At 33.9% G+C, this 26,515-nt stretch overlaps 1 protein-coding gene across 4 annotated transcripts in view; it reads right to left on the bottom strand.

The window, feature by feature from the left end:
• LOC126738858 (collagen alpha chain CG42342-like) overlaps positions 1–26,515 on the bottom strand; it is a 328,471-nt gene that overhangs the window by 81,549 nt on the left and 220,407 nt on the right. For all 4 annotated transcript variants that reach the window (XM_050444322.1, XM_050444324.1, XM_050444323.1 and 1 more), the window contains exons 2-4: positions 1,138–1,226; positions 987–1,022; positions 706–741 (exon numbers count right to left, since the gene is read on the bottom strand). In XM_050444322.1, coding sequence (XP_050300279.1) covers positions 706–741; positions 987–1,022; positions 1,138–1,226 — 161 coding nt within the window. The remainder of the gene's footprint in view (positions 1–705; positions 742–986; positions 1,023–1,137; positions 1,227–26,515) is intronic.

Raw genomic sequence — 26,515 nt, 5'->3', positions numbered from 1 at the left:
TGTTTTGATGTGTATGTTTTAATTTTCATAGCATTCCTTTAAAAAACCTGAAGTCATTAGATTCTGCAGGTCTAAATAAAGAAGAAATTTATTATTATTTTTTTAATATCCACCAGTTACGAATTTGGAAAAAGAGGATGACCCCAGTTTAATATATCTATGAATATTATAATTTAATGTAGATAAGAGTGGCAGAATCAAATCACAATGTTCCAAGAAAATTAAGTTTGCCCTGTCGGGTACAAAAAAAACAATCAATATTACTTTACGTGACATGGGTGGAAATTATTTATCCAAGAGATCCTAATTATTCAATAATGTCTGATCCATCTATTGAATCAACTGAATATTCGTATAAATTGACGCACGTTTCATTTCAAATGAGTCTGTCATAGGCCACTATGTCGACTTGACTGAAATTAGCCATAAAGAGAGAAAATATGCCTTCAGTAATTATGATTAAGTTAAAATATTAAAAAAAAATTGTCCATGGTAGTTACTACTTCACAATCTAGATAGACTAGCAACTGCGCATTTTAACGTTGCACGGAAACTTGACTTATAAATGGGTAGGGAACAAAATAGTATAAACAAACGTTACTCAATTTGTGTCTGATAAAGGCAAATTTTCATTTTTGAATCCTTGAAACGTCCATTATTATTAACACATTATTTAAATCTAAAAATAATAAAACTATAACTTACTGGCTCTCCTTTGGGACCTTCCAGTCCAATGGGACCCTAGAGGAATAAAATAAAAATTTTAGAAACGAATTTGGAAGAAAAGAGAAGAAAGTGAGGAAAGAAGATAAATGAATGGTTAAGAAGAATGAATCGGTTTGATACTATTTCTTATCTATGAGTTCTTAGTGGATGTAGACATGCAACAAGGATTCAAAAAAGAAAGAATATAACATTATGATTGTAGCGATGCACTATAAAAGCACTAAAAGAGTTAAAATATAAGTAATCAAATAATTTACTACCGGAAAGCCGTTCTTGCCTGGAGTGCCTGGGATTCCCTACGGTAGAAAAAAAAAACAAAAATCACAACAGTTACGAAAATAACTAACAAGCAAAAAATAACTACAAAAAAAAAACCATCGATGCAAATTTATTATATATTCGTTCTCTTACCGCTATCCCTGGTTCGCCTGCTTCTCCCTTTTTGCCTTTTTTCCCTCTCTTTCCCGGGGGACCGGGTGGACCTGGGGGACCTGGAGGCCCTATAAGAAAACCGATAATTATTAAAAAATTAAAATTTTTGACTTTCTAAAGTTGTTCAGGAACTTATGACTAAAGGAGACATTATGCACGTTTTGGCAACCGTGGATATCAGTATAGCAGGCGTCAAAAGTTGACCAGATGAAATTTGATTTTTTATACTAAAATTTAGAGAAAGATTTATTATCTAAGATGATATTTTCTTAATATTCTTATTTTCTACTTGACTGGTGTAAAAAACACGACTGTGTAATAACACTAATATAACTTTAACTTTTTTCAGTTACAAGAATGACTTGATAACAGTATCCTCCAGATGTAGACTGAAGAAGTAAAAGAAACTTAGATAGGGACAGAAATTCAAGAATAATTTGTTTAACGTGGTAAACTATTTCTTACACAGAAATATATGTCCAAATGGAAATAAGCGATTAAAAACTGAAAATAAGTATGTCAAGAAAATGGAATTTTAATTTTAATAATATATTTTTAAAAAATTTTATTATTTACCTTAAATCTCCATTAATTAAAATACAAAAAGACTAGCAGTGTCTGGAACTTAAAATGACGCAATTTGCATGGTATGACCAAATCTGCGTCACTTAAATTCAACCATAATACACAGTTTTCAAAGATAAGTCATTTATTTTACCTTTATGTTGAACTCGTCAAAAAAAGGTAATATGGGTCATTCTCATTTAACTTTGATATTTGATGTCTTCAAGACTTTTTTCTTCAGGTTTTGTTTGTTAGTGTCGATTAGATGTTTTAAAATAAAAACTAAACACGGATTAATCACATGTTTAGGAAATAATATATCTTGATTTTATCAATGTAATTTTATTTCATTTTAAAGTCACAAAATGTCAAGGTTCGTCACGGTCTCTTTCTTAGTTGCTTTCATACTATCATGATTTTTCGTTAAGGAATTGTTTTTTACTTAGGCTTTACTTAGATAACTAAAAAATATTGATTTAATTTTTAACTTTTCGCCTATAGGAAACACGTCTTTGCTTTTCGTATTTATTAAATTCTTTCAAAGTATTGTCTCTAAAAAATATGTCAGGTTCGTCACTACTATTAAGAAAGCGTAAAATTCTTATATGGACCAATTTACTATTTCCAGTTAACCACCTGCTTGCTAAATGAAACCATAGTGTCGCTACGCAGTGTAAAGAAAGTGTTTTTTTAGTTAAATACTGTGTTTAAAAAAGTGTTTTCTTGTGACTTTAAGGTGAGTATGTTTATTGCTTGTCAGTTACGTCACGCAAATAACTTTAAATTTCTTTATATTTTCTTAAAACTAATTATTGTATTTTGTTAACCAAAGCAAACTAAAAGTTAGGTTATGTTTACAATAAAATACCGGTCGCCGGTCATAGTCAAATAGTCTTATTTTTAATAAAATGTCAGGTTCGTCACGGTCAGCTGCGTTACTATTCTTTCGTAACGCAGCTGACAAGTTCGTGACGAACCTGACGTTAAAAGTAGTAAAGTAGACATTATTTTCAGCAATGCCGTTAACACCGGCTGAACGTGCAAAGCGTTATAGAGAAAAACTGAAAGAAAACCCCGAAAAAAGACAAGAATATTTGGAAAAAAGCCGAAAGAGGGCAAAGAAGTCCAAAAAGTCTATAGAAGAACTTTCCGATAGGGAGCAGCGTTACCAAAGAAAAAAATGGAGATTGTACCAACAGAAAAGTCGGCAGATAAAAAAACATGAACGTGAACAGGACCAATTTCTTCAGCAAAATACTCCACCGGGAAGTCCGATACCCCTGCCCGATCATATTCCTATGGAAGATGTTGGAATAGTAAATGAACCTCCAAGAAATCAATCTTACTTAGAGGCTAACAGGTCTTCCGGAAGAAAGAGACTTCGCAAGGACAGAACTGCTGCATACAGGAAAATCAAGCGTTTGGAAAAGGACTTGGAAAAAACAAAGCAGTCTTTACGGAAGTATAAGAAACGTTGCCAGCGATACCAGAAAAAGAATGTTGTGGCAGGGAGTCATAAAAGTGAAACAGCTAGTCCTTACAGTAAAGCCATCCAAGATACCAAAGGATATAATGTTCCTGAAACTGTAAAAAAAACTCTAGTTTTTCATAATGCACTAGTTGCACAAATAAAAGACAATTACTCAAAAACAAACAACGAAAAAGAAAAGCAAATTATTTCTAGAGCCACTAGTGGAACCATTGTCAAAAAATATAAATTTTTAACAAGAACTCAAAAGGTACTCCAATGTCATTCTTCAACTACAATGTCAAAAGGGAAAGGAAGATGTCGACTTACTTTACATCCACTTCATAAAAAAATACGAGACTTTTTTAATAGAGATGACATAACTACGTTAACACCGGGAAAAAACAAACAGTAACACGAGGCAAGATCAAATATCAGAAAAGATTGCTAAAGGAAACCCTTAAAAATCTTTATGAAAAGTTTTGCAAAGAGTTTCCATGTAGTAAAATTAGTTTTGCGACATTTTGCAGGCATAGACCTTGTTGGGTTGTGAAACCAAAACTTTCCGATAGAGATTCTTGCTTGTGCAAAAAACATTCCAATATACAGCATAAACTGGATACTTTAGTAAAAGAAAAAATATGCACAGAACGCAACATCGAAAACGTATGTAAGCTGGTTACGTGTGATGTAAAATCAAAAGATTGCATGAAAAATATCTGCCCAAAATGCCAAGATCAGGCCGCTATAATCCTCGCGGATATTAAAGATCCAAATAAATTAGTTAATTGGAACTTTTGGAAACTTGAAAAAGAGGAAAGAAGCAAATCAGGCAAAACATTTTTTGTTAATAAAACAAAGCTTATCCGTGAATCTGGAATGCTAAAGAACCTATGCACAAATTTTAATGCAGAACTAAAAACAATGTTCTGTTGGCATGTCTTTAAAAAAAATCATCAAGCCAGTCAAAGGCAAAAAAGTATTTCTGAACTAACTTTTGAAGAGGCTGTTGTACATATAGATTTTTCTGAAAATTACTCATGCAAAATGAGTTCAGAAATACAGGCAATGCATTTCGGTTCCTCACACAACCAGGCCAGTCTCCATACCGTTGTAGTTTACTATGACAATAAACCTCCTGAAAGTATATGTACCATTTCTTCCTGTACTCGGCATGACCCTCCTGCTATTTGGGCCCACTTACGTCCTGTTTTAGAAGAACTAAAACAAAATGGTGTGCAAACTGTTAACTTCTTTAGTGATGGCCCAACATCACAATACCGCAACAAGGACAATTTTTTTTATTTGAATACATATTTTAGAGATTATGGATTTTCAAATGCTTCATGGAACTTTTCAGAGGCTTCGCATGGTAAGGGTGCTCCGGATGGTGTTGGGGCTGCAGTCAAAAGAGTAGCTGATGGACTTGTCTGTAAAGGGAATGACATTCCAGATGCAGAAGCGTTATTTAGGATTCTTCAAGGAAAAGTAAATGTGAAACTTTATTGGATCGATTTAGAAGATGTCATTAACTTTGATTCCAAAAAAGAAATAAATAATCGTTACAAAATGACTAAAGGCATTATGAAAGTAGGTCAAATTATTTTGAAAGATTCTGAGTCCGATTTATATGGACGCGAATTATCGTGTATTTGCAAGAAATTGCCTACAACATGTGATTGTCATTCATTGCAACGGATGTATTATCAAGACTGTGAAACTGTAGATTCAGACGATAACCCAGAAGATACCACTCCTCAACAACAGCTTCAACAACAACAATTTTTACCTGTGACCTTTGAAAATGTAAAAATTGATCAATGGCTGCTTGTTAAATATAACAATGTGATATATCCGGGCGTTGTTACTGATACAAATAACGATGAATCCTGTGAAATTAAAGTTCTGCATTCTGTAGGAGTCAATAAATACATTTGGCCAATCAAGGAAGACAAGATCTGGTATAAATTTGAAGATATAGTGGGTTCTATTGAAGCACCTACTAATGCAACTAAACGAATTTTACAGTTTAAAACGCCGTTTTGGCTTGAAAATGGGGAAGGCATCAACTAATTTAACCTAAGTATTTTATTATTTGTTATGAGTTACTTAAAATTTAGAGTTTATTTTGTTATGTTTGGTTAAATTTAGAATTTACATTTTTGGTTAAATGTTTTTGTAATTGGAGCCATTTAATAAAAAAAAAACAATTATTATTTAAATGTGTTTGTTTTCTATCAATTTTTAGCATCATTGTCAGGTTTGTTACATCAGTGTCAGGTTCGTCACTATTTAGAAAAACACATAAAATATGGTATTGCTTTTTATAGAAAAATAGAAACTAAAAAAAATAAATTACCCATCGGCTTCTTGCAATAATTAATGTTTTAAAAAGAATTCTTAACCTGGGTCTAAGGCTAATTTTCTGACTTTTAAGAAATAGTGACGAACCTGACAAAGTTCAGTAAGCAGAATCACTCAAAAATGGGTAAAATAAAAAAAAAATTGCACTGCTTTTGCCAAATTGTGTTATAAAACATGATTAGAAAATGATTTGTTTGTTTTTTTGCATAATATTAAATATTTTGTAATGAACGATTTTCACTATTGGTTTGACGACTTTAAATGAGAATGACCCACATACTAAAAAGTGTCTATATAAAAGTTGTATAATAAGAGTTAAAGTCGAAATTATACCCATTTGTAATGACGTCATTTTTGTTTATCTTTGTTTAGCATATTCCGAACAGCGGCGACAACAAACTTTTGAAAAAAAATTGGTGTCTGATGATTATTCATCTTTTATATACTAGGTTATGTGAAATATCCGTCACTGTCAATCAAAAATATTGGCTTGTCAACTTGTTCTTGAAAGTTATTTCGAAAAGTGTTAGATCATGCCTAAAAAAAGATATAATAGGTATAATGAACAATCGCAGCTGATGATTTTAAATATAATGGCTTTTTTTCAACTGGAAAAGGAACAAGCCCGAAACGGAATTGCACTTCAAATTGAGAATGTGATACAGCGAGCCGCAGATGCAACAAAATTGAGCACAACAACGATCGCAAATATAAAGAAGAATAAAATCAGATCAGGATTACGCAGCCCGTATATCTTCCAAGCAAAAGACAGCAAAAATCAAAATTACAACATATTTGAAACATAGATTTCGGGACACAATTTATTTTATGTACTTACGCCAGAAAAGAATATGTAATATTGGCAACAATAAGAGAAAAGTTCAGGGAAGAAATTGAATATTTTGAGTTTTCCATTGACTCCTTAAGAAGATGGATCAATAGTATAGGCTTCAAGTGGAAAAAATTAAATAATAGAAAATATTTGATGGACTTGCCAAATATTGTTCATAAAAGAATCCATTTTTTAAGGGAGTATATCAAAAATAGAAATGTAGGTCCGGAAGGTTTTACTCCAGTTTTCATTGACGAGACGTGGATATTTAGCAAGGGATCATTTCGTAGTAGCTGGCAAGATGACACCAAGCACACGGATTCAAGGAAAAACAGTGAAGGTAAAAATTATCTGGTTATCTTTTTAGTTTTGTTTTTTTGAATAAAAACTATTGCCCTTGTAAGGGCCCTCTAACTTCATAATTTCATCTTTTTTCATAGTTTCGTATAATTTCTCTTTAAGACAATATGAGGGAATTTAACTCCATACACTACTCGTATGGGCATGGAACATTACTTATTAATTATATTAAATTTATGTTCTGGAAGAATGATTTCTAAATGAAGAGAATTGAATTATCTTTTATTTTTAAGGTCATCGTTATATCGTGGTCCACGCCGGAACCAAAGATGGCTTCCTCAAGGGTGGAAATTTAATATTCAAGAATGGGTTAAAGACGGGAGATTATCATGTCAATATGAACAGGAAAAACTTCGAAAACTGGTTTAAAACTCAGCTGGTTCCAAATCTTCCCCCAAAGTCACTTATAATCATGGACAATGCAAGTTACCATTCTGGTTTATTAGAAGAAATCCCGAGAAAATCTTCGACAAAGCAGAGACTGACCGAATGGTTGAAGAAAAAGAATATTGGCTTTCCAGAAAAGGCCATGAGAGATAAAATATGGAGTATTGCACGCAGAAACTGCCCTAGTGAAAAAAAGTCCTTCCTTGATGAATATGTTAAACCTTTAGGACACAAAATTTTGCGACTGCCACGATACCATTGCCAGTTTAATGCAATTGAAATGGTATGGTCGGAATGTAAACGAAAATATGATCAATATATTTTCAATTTTAAGGGGTCACCTTCAGAAGTTCTGACTACATGGGAAAGGGTAATAAACGAAATTTCTATAAATCATTGGCAAAAATATGTTTTTCATACAGAAAAGGTAATTGAAAAGGCTTGGGAGGCAATACAAGTGTGTGATGCCTATGACATTCTGCCACTTGTGATTACGACTGACGAAGACGACAATGACGAAGACAATATCTCTGATTTCAGTTCTGACTCTGACAATACTGACGAGATTGATTAAGCTTTTTTTATTCTACCAAATTTTATTTTATGATCGTCGTTTAAGTATTTAATCATATCGTTGCAATTTCATTAACTTGGTAATGCAATATGGCGTGTTTTTTTTGAGTTTGTATGTTTTATTTTCTGGAATGGTATTTTCATTTTAATGTGTTAACATATTCCTTCAAGCAGCATTTTTTTCATGAACGTAAATTAAATTGTCAGTATTTAAATTTTTCCCAGTGAGTTAAAATAATTTTATACCATTATTCACAATTTTTGTAAGCTCGGTTTTGTTACGTCTACTGCTCGTGCCGAATTCTACTTTTCAAATATGTTGTAGATTTGGTTTTTGCGGTCTTTTGCTTGGAAAATATATGAGCAGCGTAATCCTGATCTGATTTCATCCCATTCTTCTTTATATTTGCGATCGTTGTTGTGCTCAATTTTGTTGCATCTACGGCTCGCTCTATCACATTCTCAATTTAAAGTGCAATTCCGTTTCGGACTTGTTGTTTATGTCCGATTATTTATGATTAATTATAATAATATTTGTTAATTGTTAAGTATGTTAATAATACAATAAATACTACAAGATTTTTTTAAATTTTTTGGGAATGAAAGGATTTACACGAATATAAAAATATAATAATATGCTGCTAAAATAAATCATTTGTTAATCTCTGAACGTATAAAAATACATAGTAGCCTATTAATTTCTGAAGGCGATGGTAAAGTTTCTGACCTAATTTTGATTGGCAAAAATATCTATGCCATACGTTTTTTCTCACCTGGATGACGTAACTACAAATGAGTATAATTTCGACTTTACTTCCCATTATTGAACATTTTTACAAAAATGGTTCAAAATTGTCCCCATTTATTCGTGCGCTCTTAAAGTTCTTCCCAAATAGTTACTGCTTCATGATGATATACCTCTTTCAAATCTCCAAAGCAAAAATCGCAAGGCGTTAAGTCTGGGAAACAACGAGGACAAGAAATGGGTTCCTTGCGCCCTATCCATTTATTCGGAAACTTATTATTTAGATGTTCATCAATTTCTCGTCAAAAATGTGGTGGAGCTTCATAATATAGGAACCACATATTCTGTGTCACATTTAGATGAACATTTTCTAATGATTGCGGCAGATTGTGCCGATGAAAATCTAAATAAATTTCATCAGTCAGTCGAGGTGGAAAAAGTAGGGTCCAATAAGTATGCCATTTACCACGCCAACCATTTAAATGAAATAGTTTAAATTTAAATGCTATAAGTTATTCCACTTTTCAAAAGTGGCGACCCATATCAAATGACATAGACTAATCTCACTTCTAAGTAACTTTTCCAAGTTATGGGAAAAATGTTTTAAAGCCCGCCTAGTGGATTTTTTTGAATCACAAAATCTTATTTATAATAAACAGTTTGGGTTCAGGCAAAGTGAAAGTACTTAGGATGCTGTGTTTTTTTGGTACCGGGATATACTATCTAAAATGCAGCAAAGTAAAAAATGCATCGCAATCTACATGGATTTTGCTAAAGCATTCGACACGGTCGCTCACTCCTTGCTATTAAGAAAACTGGAGCGTATTGGAGTGAGAGGCCATTAGACCTTTTTAAATCACATTTAGAAAATCGTATCCAAAAAGTGCGGTGTAATGATACATTAAGTAGCGGGACGGTCATTGGCACCGGAGTACCTCAAGGCACAGTCCTGGGACCAGTTTTATTTTTGGTTTATATTAATGAATTGGGACAATGAATAATGACTTGAACTTTTTCTTGACAGCAACATTTAACTGTCAAAATAAGGCCTTAGCGGCTTACAAAAATGGATCAGTAGCAATAAAATAAGCCTAAACGTTATAAAAACTAAATGTATAGCATTTTCATTAACGCCTGCCGATCAACCTGAACAATCTGTTATCAAAATTCATGCCACAACCTGTAATTTATTAAATACTACTTGTACCTGTTCAAGTATACAGAAAATGAATAAAATTTAATATTTTGGCTTATACATTGATCAACATCTTCGCTGGAATGAGCATACTATCGAAAACTTCGAAAACTATATTACAAATTTTACCAGCTTCTTGCTTCTCTGCTCCTTATAGTATAATAACCTATTTATTTATTTACAAAGAAAACAAAAACTTTTTTTTATCTTGGTATCAATGTAGGAAATGAAAAATTTTGAACACAGGCTAATTTGTGGTCTAGTAAAATTTTGCGTTTCATTCTAGTGGATTCATTATCTAATTAAGATAATATGAATAAATAAGAATCACACTAATTATTGTTAAAGTTAGTACTATGAATTATATTATAACTTTTAAGTTATGAAAATGTATGTTAAAAATTACATCTTTTTACAGCATGCGGATTTTCTAATACACAAATATGGTTGAAGTGTTCTAAAAGCCACTGGCAAAATATAACTCTTGTAGGATGATCTTCAGGTTGTAACTCTTGTACTCGTTAATAATGATAAAAGTAATACTATTATTCTCGTATTGCCTTCCACACTTTAATATGAGAAACTTCAAGTTACTCATCTTTGGGTCTTCTTTAGGTTGAGCAGCTCTTCCAGCTTGGCCACCTCGTTACTCTTTTAAATACCCTCTAACAAACATACGTGGCATCGGATAATTTATTAAAGGAAATCTTTCTGCATACAACCTGCATACTGTGGTTATATTCTCTTGGTACGTACTCTCCATAGGTAAGTACTATGTCCACTAGTTCATTGTTTTCGGGCCATTTTTTGCACAAAATAGTCAAACAAATGAAATATGCACTATTAAGAGATTGATACACCTGATCAAATCAAAGATTCGTACTGAAAACTATACAATAAGGTAAATTTTGATAAACGGTACGAGCAGTAAACAAAAAACAGTAAGAATTTATACGAGATTCACCAAGAATATGAAAAAAAAAATAAAAAAAAATCTTGGTCTTTCCATTACCATTCAGCAAGATCAATGGTTATCTCTGAGATTAAAGATAAGACCTAAGTTATCACACATCGTAGAAAAGGATTAATGAATTCCTGTAAGAATAAAAAGTCCAAGGAACTGAAAAGTACTTTTCCTCAGCAAGCATCTAATAAACTATACCTTCATGTTGAACGTAAAGTTCAACAAAATTTCTCTGTCCTAACAATTTTCAAATGCAGTGCATATAATTTCAAACGCTTATTCAAATTTGAATATTCTCAACCCTCACACTCTAAACATCCTAACAATTTATAAGAATATGCATGAATACCTCATTGATAACTGGCCAGCTCTAACTATCCTAATCAAGTGACATAATCCTTAATATTATCCACAGTAGAACTGTCTTTCCCAAATGTTGTGACCTATGGCGATACTCATAGTATTCATGGAGATTTATTCTTCCTTGTTTGTCGGTCACTTGCTACCTGTGATCTTTGATGTCATAGAATGATCACTTTTATTGAAAACTTTACAGAAATCAGTTTAGACCGTTTCATTGTATCTCGAAATTACAAACGACTACACACAGAAAAATCCCGATGGATTTTTTTACATTTTGTTGTGTAAAAAAAAATGTTTAATTTTAATACACAATTGTTAGATAATATTTCACAGTCCTGTATAAAAATTCTCACGCATTTTGTATATGTTTTAATGTGTATATTTTATACAATTATTGCATATTAAATTAATACACCATAAGTGGATATTAATTATTAAGATAATGTGTATAAATATTCCACATTTTTTTTTTAAATCCAATGCAGTTTGGTAAAAAATCTAATAACCAAGTATATTTTTACTACAATTTTTAATTATTTTTTTATTCTGGCTTGTGTTGATTTTATTTACAATTGCGTAGAATAAAAAAGATTCTTGCTAATAGCCCTTCACAATTATAGAATTTTAAACTATGTATTATGTAGTTATTATACACAATTGTGTATAAAGGAGGACGCGCCCGACGCCCTTGCCTTTGCCGCTAGAACTTCGTTGTTAGCGTCAATGTTGCCAGATTCAATATTAAACAGTTGTAAAGGTATGCATCAAAATTTGCAGTCGATTTAAAGTTAATTGAAAATGATTTAATAGGATATTTAAAAATAAGCCCAATCAGCATAGGTTCTAATTTTATTTATTTAAATAATATCGTGATAATAACACGCGTAAGGAAAAAGGAAACGTAACTTTTTTAATTAGCGGTGTAATCTTTAAGATACATTTGATGGCAGCATTGCTATAATTCCCAGTGCCACAGGTGTTCAACTGTTCATTCTTCAGTCCTTCAATCAATCGGCCGGCATTAATTTGTTTTAAGGTTTTTTCGTTTCGTTAAGTGTTAAAATTGCATAAGAAAAAAATGGATATATTCGTTGAAGATAAACTTAAGGAGTGGGGTTTATTGGACCAACTCCAGGAGCAGTTTGTAGGTAGGTAATTAGGTAAGCACCATATTTTTTTTGCATTTATTGTATACTTTGGAATTTACTGGATATTTTGATGTTTATACAGGTAGCTGGTACCTATTTAGTTTTTTAGTGATAGCTGATAACTTTACTTATAGAATAGATAAGTAGGTATACTTACTTTTTTTACATCTTTTTTTATCTTTGTACCTATCCAATTTTAATGTAGAGGTCGGTTAAATTTGTAACCTTTATTGCATTTGTATTTCAATTTGTATTACAAAATGGTATCTACTTAATCATAGCACTGTCTGACAATCCTGTACCGTCCTTTTCAAGTCCTGTAGTAGCATTATAAGGAAATGTGAACTCCTATACCTACATATACCTAGTCACTGTGGGCAGCCACTAGCTCTCACACTCTCGTCCTTTGGTTAACTTGGTTTAGAAAAACCAAATATTGTCATTGCATTGAAATGCTTTATGTAAGTCTTTATAAATGTGGTTTGTTTAAACTTAAATCAAACTTTTCATAAAAGTGAACCGCAGTCCACAGATACTAAATCTAGCAAGTATAACTTTCACAACTATAGATAGGTAGATAAGGCTAATAGTATAGATAAGGTAAGGCTTTAACTTATAATTTAAATGATCTGCCCATGATCTCATTGATAGGTTCAACCCAGGTAAGATTTTCTTTGCATAACATTACCAATCAAACATAATGGGGAAAGCTGAACAAAGGTATCAAAATAACTAAGCACAAAAATCCAATAGGGTCGAAGACTTGGTAAGTTAACGAGAAGATCATCTTTTTTTGTAATTACTTTGTTTTTAAGATTTCTACAGCATAAAAGATGTACATTCATGACAATAACAATTTCCTGTGGCATCCAGTTAAGACCAGGGAGAAGACAGTTTGCCACTTTTCAAAAATCTTAAATTTAACCTTTAAATAAGAAACTAAAGTTCCTACTTAATTATTAAAACCTTAGAGAGGAGGAAAAATACGATATATACAGGGTGAGCTTTTTTCGATGTTTTGTACAGGGATCTCGGAATCTGATTTTAATGATGTATCACATGATAGGGTTGTTTTTAAAAAATAAGCTTTTATAACCATTGTTCATTTTTCTTGCTGTTTATTTTGGTTTAGTCTAGTTGCTATGGAAACAAGAAAATAAATAATGTTTGGATATGTGACTATGGTAACTAAACTATTATCAACAAACTAAAAACCTTTTAAAATTAAATTTTAAAAATTTCTTAAAAATTACCTAGGCTATTACTATTAAAACAAATAATTAAGATTTTTTTTTATTGGATAGGAAGGAAGGCTCCTGTAGATATATCGTGTCCACCAAGATCCCCTAAACTTACATGGAGCTATAAAGGAGACAGTGTAAAATATCTATGGAAAAAACTTAGGTTTGAAACGATTGAAGAAAAGATTTAATACATTGCTTTAATGTATTAATGGTGGAATTTTCGAAAATATTTCATACAATTAAATAAATTGTTAAAATAAAAAAACAGCTTTTTTTATCCTGTTTTTCCCAAGCTCACTAGAATTTATTACTACACAGATTTATGACGAAATTCTCTAAAATGTATTTTAAATTTTTATGAATATAAATACAAAACATTGTAATAAAAAACTCCAGTTCTTATGTTAATTTGATATACAAACCTAAAATAAGTAACCTACACTATATTTAAATTTATAAAACAATATATAGTATTATTATACATTTGTAATAAAATTTAATAGTTGAAATGAAAGAAAATAAAATATATTGTTAAAACAACCTACACTAACGTGTGTATTTAAAATGCACAAATTGTGTTTTTTTCCTGTACATACCATGTTAAAAAAACACTAAGAGTTTGCTTTTTTACTGAACAATTATATTAAATAAATATAAAATATTGTCGAATTTAAGTCCACAAATAGTGTACTATATATACAATAAAATAAATCAAATTGATACACAATTTGTTGATTATAGAACCACAGTTGTTTAAACACAATAGCATAGAGAAATTCTACACAAATTGGTTCTGTACCATTTCCAGAATCAAATTGTTTGTAAAATCTATACAATTGTTGAATTTTTATTCACCTATTTTTAAGAGTGTACGCTACGAAATAAGTTTTTAAGTACCTGGTACGTAAATTACACATTCTATTAAAAGTTTTTTATTTCCATAAATCCTATTTTTTTATGACTTAATTATAGAAACTAAAAAAAATATACAAGAAATTTGTTACTTCCATATCCTTTTTCGGCACACGCTTTGCTATAGTTTTACAGCAGAATTAATACATTTTTATCAAATTCTGCTTTACTTAAGAGGTTTTTCAAGTTAATATTTAATATTGCAGCATTAACAATGGTTTTATCATTACGTAAGTTTTGTGTTTTCTTAAACTTGATCTTCAACTTGCAATGGAAAATTATGTTGTTATAGAATTTTTTAATTTAAACATGTATATAGTAAAGTAAATATCAATGCATGTTAATATATTTTTTACTTACCAAACATTTAGGTTTAAAAAAGTAAAGTTAAACAAAAAATCCCTTAAATACTGCACTAGCTGCCATTTTACATCAAAAGAAAACGTAACAAATTCAAATGAAAATTAAGGCAATTCTAAAAAACTAAAGCCAACATTAAACAAACAGACAAAACGTTATCGATCACCTATTAAAAACAATCCACAGAAAAAAATCAAAAACAAGGCTAATGAAAAGGCTCTTTTAAAATAACATTACGCACATACTGTTCGTCCACCTAGAAACATTTGACAAACAAACAAATTGGATCCGTTTTTCGTTAAATGAAATACACACGCTCGGCCTCTGGTTTATTTTATTCTGCAGTCTTCCCGGTATGTATTTAAACAAACATTTCCAGTATTTAATTTAATTTTATATGTAAATCTTTTCGCGCAAATGCGAAATTGATAGTTGTTCCCCAGTTCTGATATGTAAATGGTATTTATTTGGAATTAATCGAGCCTAATTTGGACTATGTAGAGGAAAGACCGATTCAAATAAATCGAATTTAACTTGCAATCGAAAATCATTCTTTTATCAAAAATGTTAAGGTAAACATGTATTTAGCTAAAGTAAATATTAACACATGTTATAGTATTTTTTACTTGTAGAATATTTAGGTTAAAAGAATATGTAAAATATGGCAACGTTGTACAAAAGATCATCGAAGGACCTAAACTTATGTCATTAGTGTCAGTCAACAATGAAAGCTTTACATTTGATAAACAAAAGTAAATTAGCTAAAAAGGTTTACCTATAGCTTGTCACACTGGCTAAAGATTAGTCAAATGAAAAAAACGTGCGAAACTCAATTAAACACCAAGCTATTTCGAAAAACAAAAGCCAACATTAAACAAATAGGCAAAACGTTATCAATCACCTACACAAAACAAGCCAGAGAGAAAATCAAAAAAAAGTCTAATGAAAATGCTTTTTTAAAATAACATTACGTACTGCTCGTCCGCCTAGAAATATTTGGCAAATAAACAAATTTGGTGCGTTTGTCGTTAAATGAAATACACACGCTCGGCCTCGGGCTTATTTTATTCTGCGGTCACTTCAGTATGCATTTAAACAAAAATTTCCATTATTTGATTTAATTTAATATGTAAATCTTTTCGTTGAAATTCGAAATTGATAGTTGTTTCACAGGTCCATATTTAAATGGTATTTATTTGGGATTAATCGAGCCTAATTTTAATTATGTAGAGTAAAGAGAGATTCAAATGTATTATCGAATAAATAACTAGTTCATTTAGTAGTCTATATAGTAGTGGTTTTAGTTTATTTTCATATGTATCTTAGCATCTATAGCAAAAATTTAAGGGATTATTCCTTGGACTATTTTAAAAATATTTTATCCTTTTATGATTTTTGATAGGACGTTGTTTGAAGATACGGCTCGAACAGGAATGTTGACAATACCAACTATTTATTATCAAAAATTACACGTAATATTTCTTAATCTATAAGAACTGTTCAAACATAACTACATTCCGTTCGGATGAAGAATCCAATCTTCTCCTCATCAACTCCCGAACTCTTTCAAAAACATGAAGATCGTTTTTGATTGCGTTACATCAAGCACTAATTATCCGATTTCTCAAATCTTCTACATCTTCCACTGAAATAGGACAAACCAATTGTTTTTAGATATCTTCAAAGGAAATAATCCAGAAGGTTTAAGTCCGGAGATCGATTAGGCTATACGTGAAGTCCATCTTGCCCAATCTAGCGATCTCCGTATGTTTTTTTTTTTTTTTGGGTCGGTGGAGAAATTCTTTATGAACACTGGTTACGCGGCGCCGCCCCCAGTAGTGTGGGACTCAGTGTCGAGTCTGTTTCGTCCTATACCCACTAAAACTCCACCGCTGGGTGGTGCCTTGTGGCTCCCTACACTGCGGTCTGCTAAGAAGAGCAGTTCTATTGTGTCCCATATGTTTAGTCCCACAGGTTCAATTCTGTAGCTTCAAGGAAGTCCAGGATTGTGCCCAGTGGTAGATTTCTTATACCCTCTGGTGAGGGTTTCTCTTCCCCCAGGAATGTTGCCCTGGTTTGATTAAATGCTTCACAGAAGCACAGTATGTGAAGAGTTGTATCGTCCTCCTCATTGCATCCCCTACGTAGCGAGGTAACTGATTTCCCTAGCGTATGCAGGTGTTTCCTGCTGGGTGCATGGCCTGTAAGTAGCCCTGCGACCCTTCGCAGTTGTTGTCTGGAGAGGCCCAGTATGTTCTCACCCTTCTTGAAGGGTGGGCTGCCTATAAGTTGTTTGGATTGTTCCATCTTTGGCAGCTGCTCCCAGTAGAATTTGTTCTGGTTTGTTAGCCAGTTGCCGATTTCCCTCTTCCAGGTCTTATCGCTGACACAACATGTTGGTTCAGGGCCTACGAGGCTGTTGCTGGCTCCCTGGGTTGCAAGTTGGATAGCCCTTCTTGCAGCCTTATTGTTGCCCATATTCTCTGCTAGGATTATCTCTGGCCTATTTTGCGCTTCGGCGAGGTTCCTGAGATCCTCCCAGCAGCTTTGCACAGTCCTTGACTTAGTCTCGAACTGTTGTAGTGCAAGTGTTGCAGCCTGGTCTCCTGTGAAAATTGCGAAGGTTTTGCCTCTTGGCAGCCCTTCTCTCATCAGTTGGACACAGGTTTGTATTCCTATTATGCTTGCCTGTAAATTTGTTGTTTCGAGGCCCAGGTTTAGCATAAGTTGTCTGCCCTGTTGTTCGTCCTCCACCATGCCCACAGCTACCCCGATCTTGGATCGTTTGGTTGCCGTGTGCCATACTGAGTAACCTCTTTGCCTGAGCCTGTTCGCTTCTGCGTCCAGTGGTCCCCTTTTCTCTTTGATGACAAAAGGTTTGTCTAGGTATGTGACCTTGGTTCTGTCTGTTCTTAGGGCCAGGCACCCAAGGTCCTGTATCTTGTCAAATAAGGCATTGTGCCCATCTTTCGATAGGATTGTTGCGCCATTTGACAGCAGTCTCTTCGCCCCCGTTATAGCTTCAGCCCGTACCACTAAGTGTAGCGGGCTTAGTCCTATCAGGTTCTCTAGGGCAGCAGTCGGCGTTGTTGACATCGCTCCTGTTATGCCTAGACATGCTATTCGTTGTGTTTTGTTGAGTATCTGTATTACAGTCCTCTTTTCTGCCGCATGCCACCATATAGGTGCTGCGTATGTAATGATGGGTCTAACCATTGTCGTGTACATCCAATGTACCATTTTTGGTGACAGTCCCCATGATCTAACGAACATTCTCTTACAGTACATAAGAGTTTTCGTGGCTTTATTTGTAGCCTGGATTACATGTTTCTTGAAGCTGAGTTTTTTATCTAGGGTTATACCTAGATATTTGACCTCGTCTTCAAGTCGCAGATTTTCTCCATAAAATTTTATGTTTCTAATGGGCTCTAGTTTCCTTCTTTTGGTAAAGGAAACCAGAGTAGTTTTTGTGGGATTTACCCTTAGTTGTTCTTCCTCACACCAGTGCTCGACAGTAGTCAGGGCTCTTTGCATTTTTTCGAATACATGAGCCTGACTACCCCCTCGTGTAAGGATGACTATATCGTCAGCATATCCTATAGCGAGGATAAGCTGCCTCTCCAGTCGTGTCAGCAAGCTGTCCGATACAAGGTTCCACAGCAGCGGTGACAGTACGCCCCCTTGCGGTGTTCCCCTGCACACTTTGGCCTTAACCGTTGTGCTGTTGAGATTTGCTGCTACTTTCCTATGATTTAGCATTTGGGTTATCCAGCCGCCAATCATGGGATGTATTCCTCGTGCTGCTATCGCACGGTTGATTGAGTCATATGATGTATTGTCGAATGCTCCCTCAATGTCTAAGAAAGCTCCTAGGGCGATCTCCGTATGTTACTGATAAAACTATCGAGCCAAAATGCTTAATTGCGCTGGTGCACTATCGTGCATAAACCACATTGCATTTCTTATAGCCATAATGGTACATCCTGCAGAAACTGAGGTAGCGTTTGTTCCAAAAAGTTGCGGTATACCTCGCCGATAAGTCTTCATGGTAGAAGTACCTGTCCAATTAGAAAGTCACCTATTTTTCGCACCCAAACGTTTAACGAGAACTGATATCGAAAGCGATCTTCAAGCACCTCGTGTGGATTTTCTTCTGCCCAAACATGGTTAATGTGAAAATTCAGAAAATTCTTTATTGCATTTCTTGAGAAACTGGCTTCATCCGTAAAAAGACCCAATAGGTGCAAAATCCATTGACAGAATGTAATACGTGAAAGAAAATCTGCAAAAAGAAGTGCTTGAACTTGTTGTTTGTGCTATGGGTAGAACAAATATTCTTTCAATAATCCAGGACAATTTGGAATGAGGAATCTTCCTTACTGCCCAATTGTCCCGTTACTTCCATTTCAAGTATTTACAATTTTTCGAGTAGAGGTACCTAAATCTTCTTCTACCATGGCCAGCAGCACATTCTCTTCTAGTTCTACCGTTCTTACTATCATTGACCTTCCGGGTCCTCCATTTCGGTTCAATGCTTCGGTTTTACGGTTTTCACGAAGGTTTTTCTATTAGGCACATTACGATTAAGAAATCGTTTCTGGTACAACCGACTAGCTTCTAATGAATTGCCATCGGCAAGTCTATAAATGTGATGCAGGTAAGCCATCTCGGCATTATATATCCATTCATGACATAGACGACTTCACTAACAAAACTTTTAGTATTAAACACAAAAGATACTCGTCGAAATTTTCTAAAATTTTGACACCCAAGTAACAAACTAGGTCTTGATAGGTGAAAGATTTATAGGCGTCTAGCTGATATGCAAAACAAATACAAAATTAGGCTATTGTAACATTTAAGGCGAATCAATCAAGTTATATAAAACCTGCAAATCAGTTAATTTTTCTAGGATAAGAAATGAAAAGCTTTCCAACAGTTGTGTGTATGGAAAACCAGTTTCCGGGTATACTCGGTCGCACTTGAATCGTAAAAATTTCAGAAATCTTCTTTGGATATTTTATGGTTTGATAAAAGGAGGACCACTCTTGAGAAGCATATTCGAATACAGATCTGACATAAGAGAAATATAAAAGTATTAAACTAAGAATACCTCTGAGATTCTGAGAGATGTGTATAATGAAACCCAACATTCTGAATCTACGTATGACAATATCTGTGATTTATGATTGAGAGGAAAGTGTTAAAAAGTACCTTTAAGACAAAAACTGTTAATCTGGGTACGTTAATTATTAATAGTTAACATTTCTAGGGCTAACCGGCAGAAATTTTAATATCAGTAGAGTCCATCAAAGCTTTAGGTAACCTTTTAGGGCCTGGAACATTGCCAAAATCTGAAGTAACTAGACAATTTGTTTGAATGAGACTACCCTATTAACCCAAATTCCGTTATTAAAGCAGAATTTTTGACCTATACCTAAGTCAACGTTATACTGTCTAATGGTTACAAAGTAAACACTTTGTCTGATCACAGGAAAAGAACTCTCCAGGTCTCTTCCATTGCTAACACAAAGAGCTTGTTGTGACTCCAGCCATTTGGAGTGGAAATTTCACTAAAAGTTAAACATTTGTATTCAATAAAGTGACGCAATTCCTAATAAAATAGGTAACTAATTGCGAAGCTTACGCTTAAGGTGCTGTAAGAGGAAAAGTCGGAACCATGTAAATAGATATGGAAGAGAGAGGATATTATGAAAGTCAGGCTTAGGAAACATCTCCTATTTTCTTAATCTTGCAGTCTTCTTACGTTTCGGTAGCAAACGTAAGAAGTTGTCCAGTCAACAAGTATAATGTAATTTTCTTAAAGGTCCAGTTCATGTAAGATGTAATAATACGTAAGTTTACACTTAATTTGACTGAATTTATTTTAATTCAATAAACCTGTTGAACTCAAATCATCAACCGAGGGTAAAATCAAACAATTTATAGCCCCATTTAAAAAAAAACTGTAAATAAGACCACTCAACAGAGAACCTAATATGTCAAGGGCCCTCGACGCTGCGGCACGGAATAAAGTGGTGCAACTCAGAAACAAGGGCTAAGGGGCCGAGGGGGTAGTCGGAACAGAGGGAGGATGAAGCCGTCAACCCCCAGAGACATCTTTCGACTCGGCAATTATCCAGAGGACCCTTAAAAAATGTCAGAGGCACGCAAAGCCGAAGAAAAGTCCCCGGTTTTAATGAAACACGTAGTCGAGCAGTTTTACGGCTGCTTTATTATACTCGGAGGCAACAATGCCAAGAATTATGGATGGGCTCCGAGCGGATTTCGGAAATTTAGGACAGCAGCTGTTCGTGGCACGACGTGGAATTCTGGATTTCGTTTTTTTTTTTGTATTTACGATAAACTGGACTTGTTACATTCAGTGTTGGGCCTAGGAATAATATCTAATTACTTTGGGTTATAATCAAAAGTGGTAAATAGTAAAATTCCGAGTAAAATCTAGTATGTGTGCACTTTTTCATTATCTACTATATCCAAAGGATACTTAGTCAGTGAAGTTTTAATTTGAGCCTCTTTTCAGATAGCAATCTAGAAAAGCCGGCGTAGCATAATCATCAGGAATACATTAGCGACTTAAGCCACTTTAAGTAACAGCCCTATACCGAACTTTTGTTAAAAATTACTAAATTAAGACGCTTAGCATTTCAAATTATCTATCTAAATCGATTAAAATCCAATATAAATTCACAAACTAATCTTACCCAGACTTTAAATACAATCTGTGCGACGTTCCAGGGAAAATCTGTATAACGTTTAACGTATATTAGCGTAGGAACAACGGTATAGCATTTGCAATTCTAAGCGGATGCATTATTAATTTGACGGCTTTGAACAAGATCTCGGCAAATGTTGGGTGTTTTGTCTTTGTCCTCTATGCCGACGTACCAGGTGTTGAGACAAGATGGAAATGTGAGAAGATGATCTGATAAGAAAAATTCAGGATTCTAATAAAAAGTAAATCCGAAAAGTCTTAGCAATTTTGATAAATGTTATTGTACGAGGGAAGCCTGAAAATACTACAAGATATTTTTTATACCTTGTAACTTTACACTCGTCTTCCAATGATACTTCATTGCTTTAACTCATTAAAATAGTACTCGGAATATTTATCTGCAAATTAATTATTTACGAAGATCAGTTAAGATTTGCAAATTTGCCCATTTTCGGAAATTTTTGCCTTCAACTTATTCAATCGATTAAAATAACGGCTGATTACCCCTTCACAGTCTACTATCTTGACTATATTTTGTTTCGGACGTATAATAATGAACCGTCCAACTTTTCTTTTAGCATCCATAAGATCCCTTCCAAAAATGGTTTCATAAGATAAGACACTCACACCGACTCACTAAGACAATTGTTGCAACAACTGCGTGAGTAAAATGACTGAAATTTTGGCAGATCTTGCCAAAAGACTCCCGATCTTTATAATACTTATTATAAATTAACTACAAAATTACATAGTTTTGGTATTAAAAAAGGAGACTAATCTACGCGCATCCAAAATGAGGTGATGCGTATGCAATATTGAATGGTAACTGGGTTTGCAAAGTAGCAATCAGATTCTGTTAGTTAGAAGTGTATCCTGCACTGATTGGCTATTCTGAATTTGGCAGTATTCTGCCCTTAAAATTGTTATTACTTTTTCGCAAACAATAACACTGTCAAAATATGCATTGGGCGAATCAGAGGTATACTTCTGATCAATGGCGCCGATGTGGTTACTTTCGAAAACTAGTTATCGTTCATTTTTAGGTACGCACGCTTAGCATACAAATCAGACTCATTAGTCTCAAAAAAGTCGAAAAACATTGATTTTTGTGGCTTTTAATTGAGTTGGCGGTCTCTATATCACCAGCCTGACAAGGTCTATCGATTGTCTTTAATACCTGCATTAAACTAAAACTCGGACAACATGGGAGCAAACGCTAGGAATTAATAGTTATTAATTATTTTTAAAGGTAAGGGAATTATTACATCAAGAAGCTGTAATAAACATCATATTACGTTGAAAACATAGTTGGTTTATGCCATATCTGCAAGTCGAACCCAGGGCCACACCGCTTCTAGGCAGGTATATATCCAGCATGCTGGATATTATGTTGTAGCGTTTGTAGCCCTAAGATTTTTAAGGTCTGATGATGCTCTTAGGAGCAAAACACGTGTAACAGACTTTTTGAATTTAAAAAAATATTTGAGATCGAAACTTGTATGGTCCCATTTAGATTTTTGAGCTTCAATTTATAGCTCCACTGGAGATATCATTTAATTTAAGCAGACTTGATGCAGGCTAAGAAGAGTAAGGACGATATAGCTCTTATACCTAATTAGAAATCTACAGATACTGGGGAAATTCCAACATCCCAAAAATGTAAATTCATTCAATAGGAACAATCAACAGGATCAATAACAGGAACTTAATTTTAATTCGAGACTTAGGAGGAAACGAGGAACTAGTTAAAAAATGCTCAGAATACAGAAACGTATCAAGGCCAAATTTATAGAATTTAGTGTTGGTTTTAGAATGGACTATTCATTGTTGATAGAATGATATAAAGTAGAATAAACTGATATCCTTTGTTTCGGAGAGCAAGGGAATAAAAAGGAACAATGGTGTCTGAAGAGCTCTGTAAGCTATATATGATTACACTAAGAATAATATAGATTCTCATGGTCAAGCCCTTCGAGGATTGATCGAGAAACTTCTTATTTTACATGATGTAACATGAAGTCGTGTTAATATTTTGTTTATATATTCCAAAATTTACATATTCTGTACAGACCATAGAATTTGGTGGAGAACGATATATTGTCTGGCATCTGCGGCTATGGGGCTTCAATGCAGTTGTAAATAAAACTTGGCTAATATTATTTATAAAATACCTAGTGGCTTGTGCAATTCTATAGAATAGAGTACTAAACATACAAACTTAAAAGAGCACAAGGAAACAAAAATCGCCGCCATTGAATACTTAATATTAGCCAATAAACACTATTTGAGCTTTATTTTCTACCCTGGTTTTTGAGCCCAAAAATGGGTCCTAAAAATGCGAGATCTCAGCTACTATGGAAGCTACGACTTTGCGGATGGTCTCGTTGGATTCAGAAAGACGAAACTAAGTCAAAATCGTTGGAATTTTCCCGATAGTTCCCATAGAACCGGAGATATGGACCTCCAAAGTTTGGGATTTTTCATTTTTCATTTCATTGAGCGGCTTATTTCCATCACCTACATTACGAAAACACCGAAATATAACGGAATTCGACCAGAACAAGTGGAATTTTAGCACTTTGAAAATTCGGAAAAAAGTCAATTTTTGACCCCGTTTTTGAGCCGAAAATGGGTCCTAAAAATGCGAGATCTCAGCTACTATGGGAGCTACGACTTTGCGGATGGTCTCGTTGGTTTCAGAAGGACGAAACTAAGTCAAAATCGTTGGAATTTTCCCGATAGTTCCCATAGAACCGGAGATATGGACCTCCAAAGTTTGGGATTTTTCATTTTTAGGGTATACGTGGGGACGTATCGAATTTTTCACCAAAAATTGATTTTTTTCGAATTTGAACTAACTATACCAGCGGCTTGTTCCCATCACCTACATTACGAAAACACCGAATTATAACGGAATTCGACCAGAACAAGTGGAATTATAGCACTTTGAAAATTCGGAAAAAAGTCAATTTTCGACCCCGTTTTTGAGCCCAAAAATGGGTCCTAAAAATGAGAGATCTCAGCTACTATGAAAGCTACGACTTTGAGGATGGTCTCGTTGGATTCAGAAGGACGAAACTAAGTCAAAATCGTTGGAATTTTCCCGATAGTTCCCATAGAAGCCAAGATATGGACCTCCAAAGTTTGGGATTTTTCATTTTTAGGGTATACGTGGGGACGTATCGAATTTTTCACCAAAAATTGATTTTTTTTAAATTTAAACTAACTATACCAGCGGCTTGTTCCCATCACCTACAACACGAAAACACAGGGTTATAATGAGTTTCGAGAAAAACTAAGGGAATTATAGCACTTTGAACATGCGTAAATACGATTTTCTTAAAACTCGAAAATAGCTATAGAAACCCCTATCAGCGCCTTATTCCCATCACCTACATTACGAAAACACCGAATTATAACGGAATTCGACCAGAAGAAGTGGAATTATAGCACTTTGAAAATTCGGAAAAAAAGTCAATTTTTGACCCCGTTTTTGAGCCCAAAAATGGGTCCTAAAAATGCGAGATCTCAGCTACTATGAAAGCTACGACTTTGCGGATGGTCTCGTTGGATTCAGAAGGACGAAACTAAGTCAAAATCGTTGGAATTTTTCCGATAGTTCCCATAGAAGCCGAGATATAAACCTCCAAAGTTTGGGATTTTTCATTTTTAGGGTATACCCCCACGCATCGAATTTTTCACCAAAAATTGATTCTTTTTGAATTTGAACTAACTATACCAGCGGCTTGTTCCCATCACCTACAACACGAAAACACCGGGTTATAATGAGTTTCGAGAAAAACTAAGGGAATTATAGCACTTTGAAAATGCGTAAAATAAAAATAGGGGTATGTAGGGAATAAAATTTCCTTTAATTCAAGGTATCTTTCTCTAGGGGTTAAAAATGACGTCGGAGAAATTCAATTTTTGTCAATAAATGTTCGGCCGTTTTTGCCTAAACAATTTATTTTTGAAGATTTTCAGGATGGACTGTTTTGTCTCGGACACCCTGTATTGAGGACGGCTATTCTTTGAAAATGGTCTAGTTTTGGTCAAATTAATTATTATTACTATAGCCATAGACAAGATCTCAATACTAATACTTAACCTAAGAACCAATGCCACAAAACAAAAATATTCAACAATTAATCATAATTCCGAACGGCAATTTAATAACCAATTAAAAATGATCTAAAGGCAGAACCTTAGAGATCCATCTTCGATCATTAATCTGAGGAGGGCAATAAAAAAGCCCAAAGACCCAAATAACCGGATGATAAATCCGAGTGCCTAGCGGTAATTGCCCGAAATAAAAAAAAATCGGTGCGCGCCGAGGGTAGAGTATAACTCAACGTCATTATAAATTTATATTCGCCATTCATTTGAGCAATTAAGACCAGCTCTAACAGTCTCTTAGCAATTTAAGCGCTCCTAATTCTATAGAGCGACGGAAAACCATTTTCGCAACGCACTTAACGGGCTCCCCCGGAATCCCCGGAAAATCGTTTCCGCTGCTGCTATGAAAATTAGGATGCAATATGTCCGTGATGGTTTATGAACTGATGATAAAGCGGAAAACTAACTTTGTACACTACATAATATCACGGGCCGTTATCTCGTATGCCCCGTTATATGGAATTTCGCCCGCTGATTTAGTTTTCGCTCGGAGTTTTAACACTGTTAAACTTTGGTTCAGGTTGTAAAGTCTGATGTCGAGCGACGGAGTTATAAATTAACAGGAATTAAGGCTTTAACGTCGGAGTACAGAATCCTTTATTTATTTAAAGATACCTACGCTATGTGAGATTTTGAGATATGTTAATTGTAATTTAAAGAGATGTATGTGATTTATACGATGGGATTAATAGCTTCATTTCTGTTAAAACACGGAATCATGGGGAAGTTATGATAAATACAATAACTCTACATAAAAAGTGAATATAGTAAATAAATAATCAGTAATCGACTAAACGTTAAATTTTTTATCACCATGGGGAGAGTTGAAAAAACGGAGCTAAAAAAAGCAGACCATCATTAATTTATTTATTTATATATTAAGTATTAACAGCCTGAGGGCTAATTACAGATTACTAATAGGACACTTAGTATATTATTACGTATTTCGATAAAACATAATATTCT

This window comes from Anthonomus grandis, chromosome 7 (assembly GCF_022605725.1).
Source record: "Anthonomus grandis grandis chromosome 7, icAntGran1.3, whole genome shotgun sequence".
Lineage (NCBI taxonomy): Eukaryota > Metazoa > Arthropoda > Insecta > Coleoptera > Curculionidae > Anthonomus > Anthonomus grandis.
Note: the sequence above shows the minus strand (reverse complement) of the source record. Positions and strands in the feature narration are given on the sequence as shown.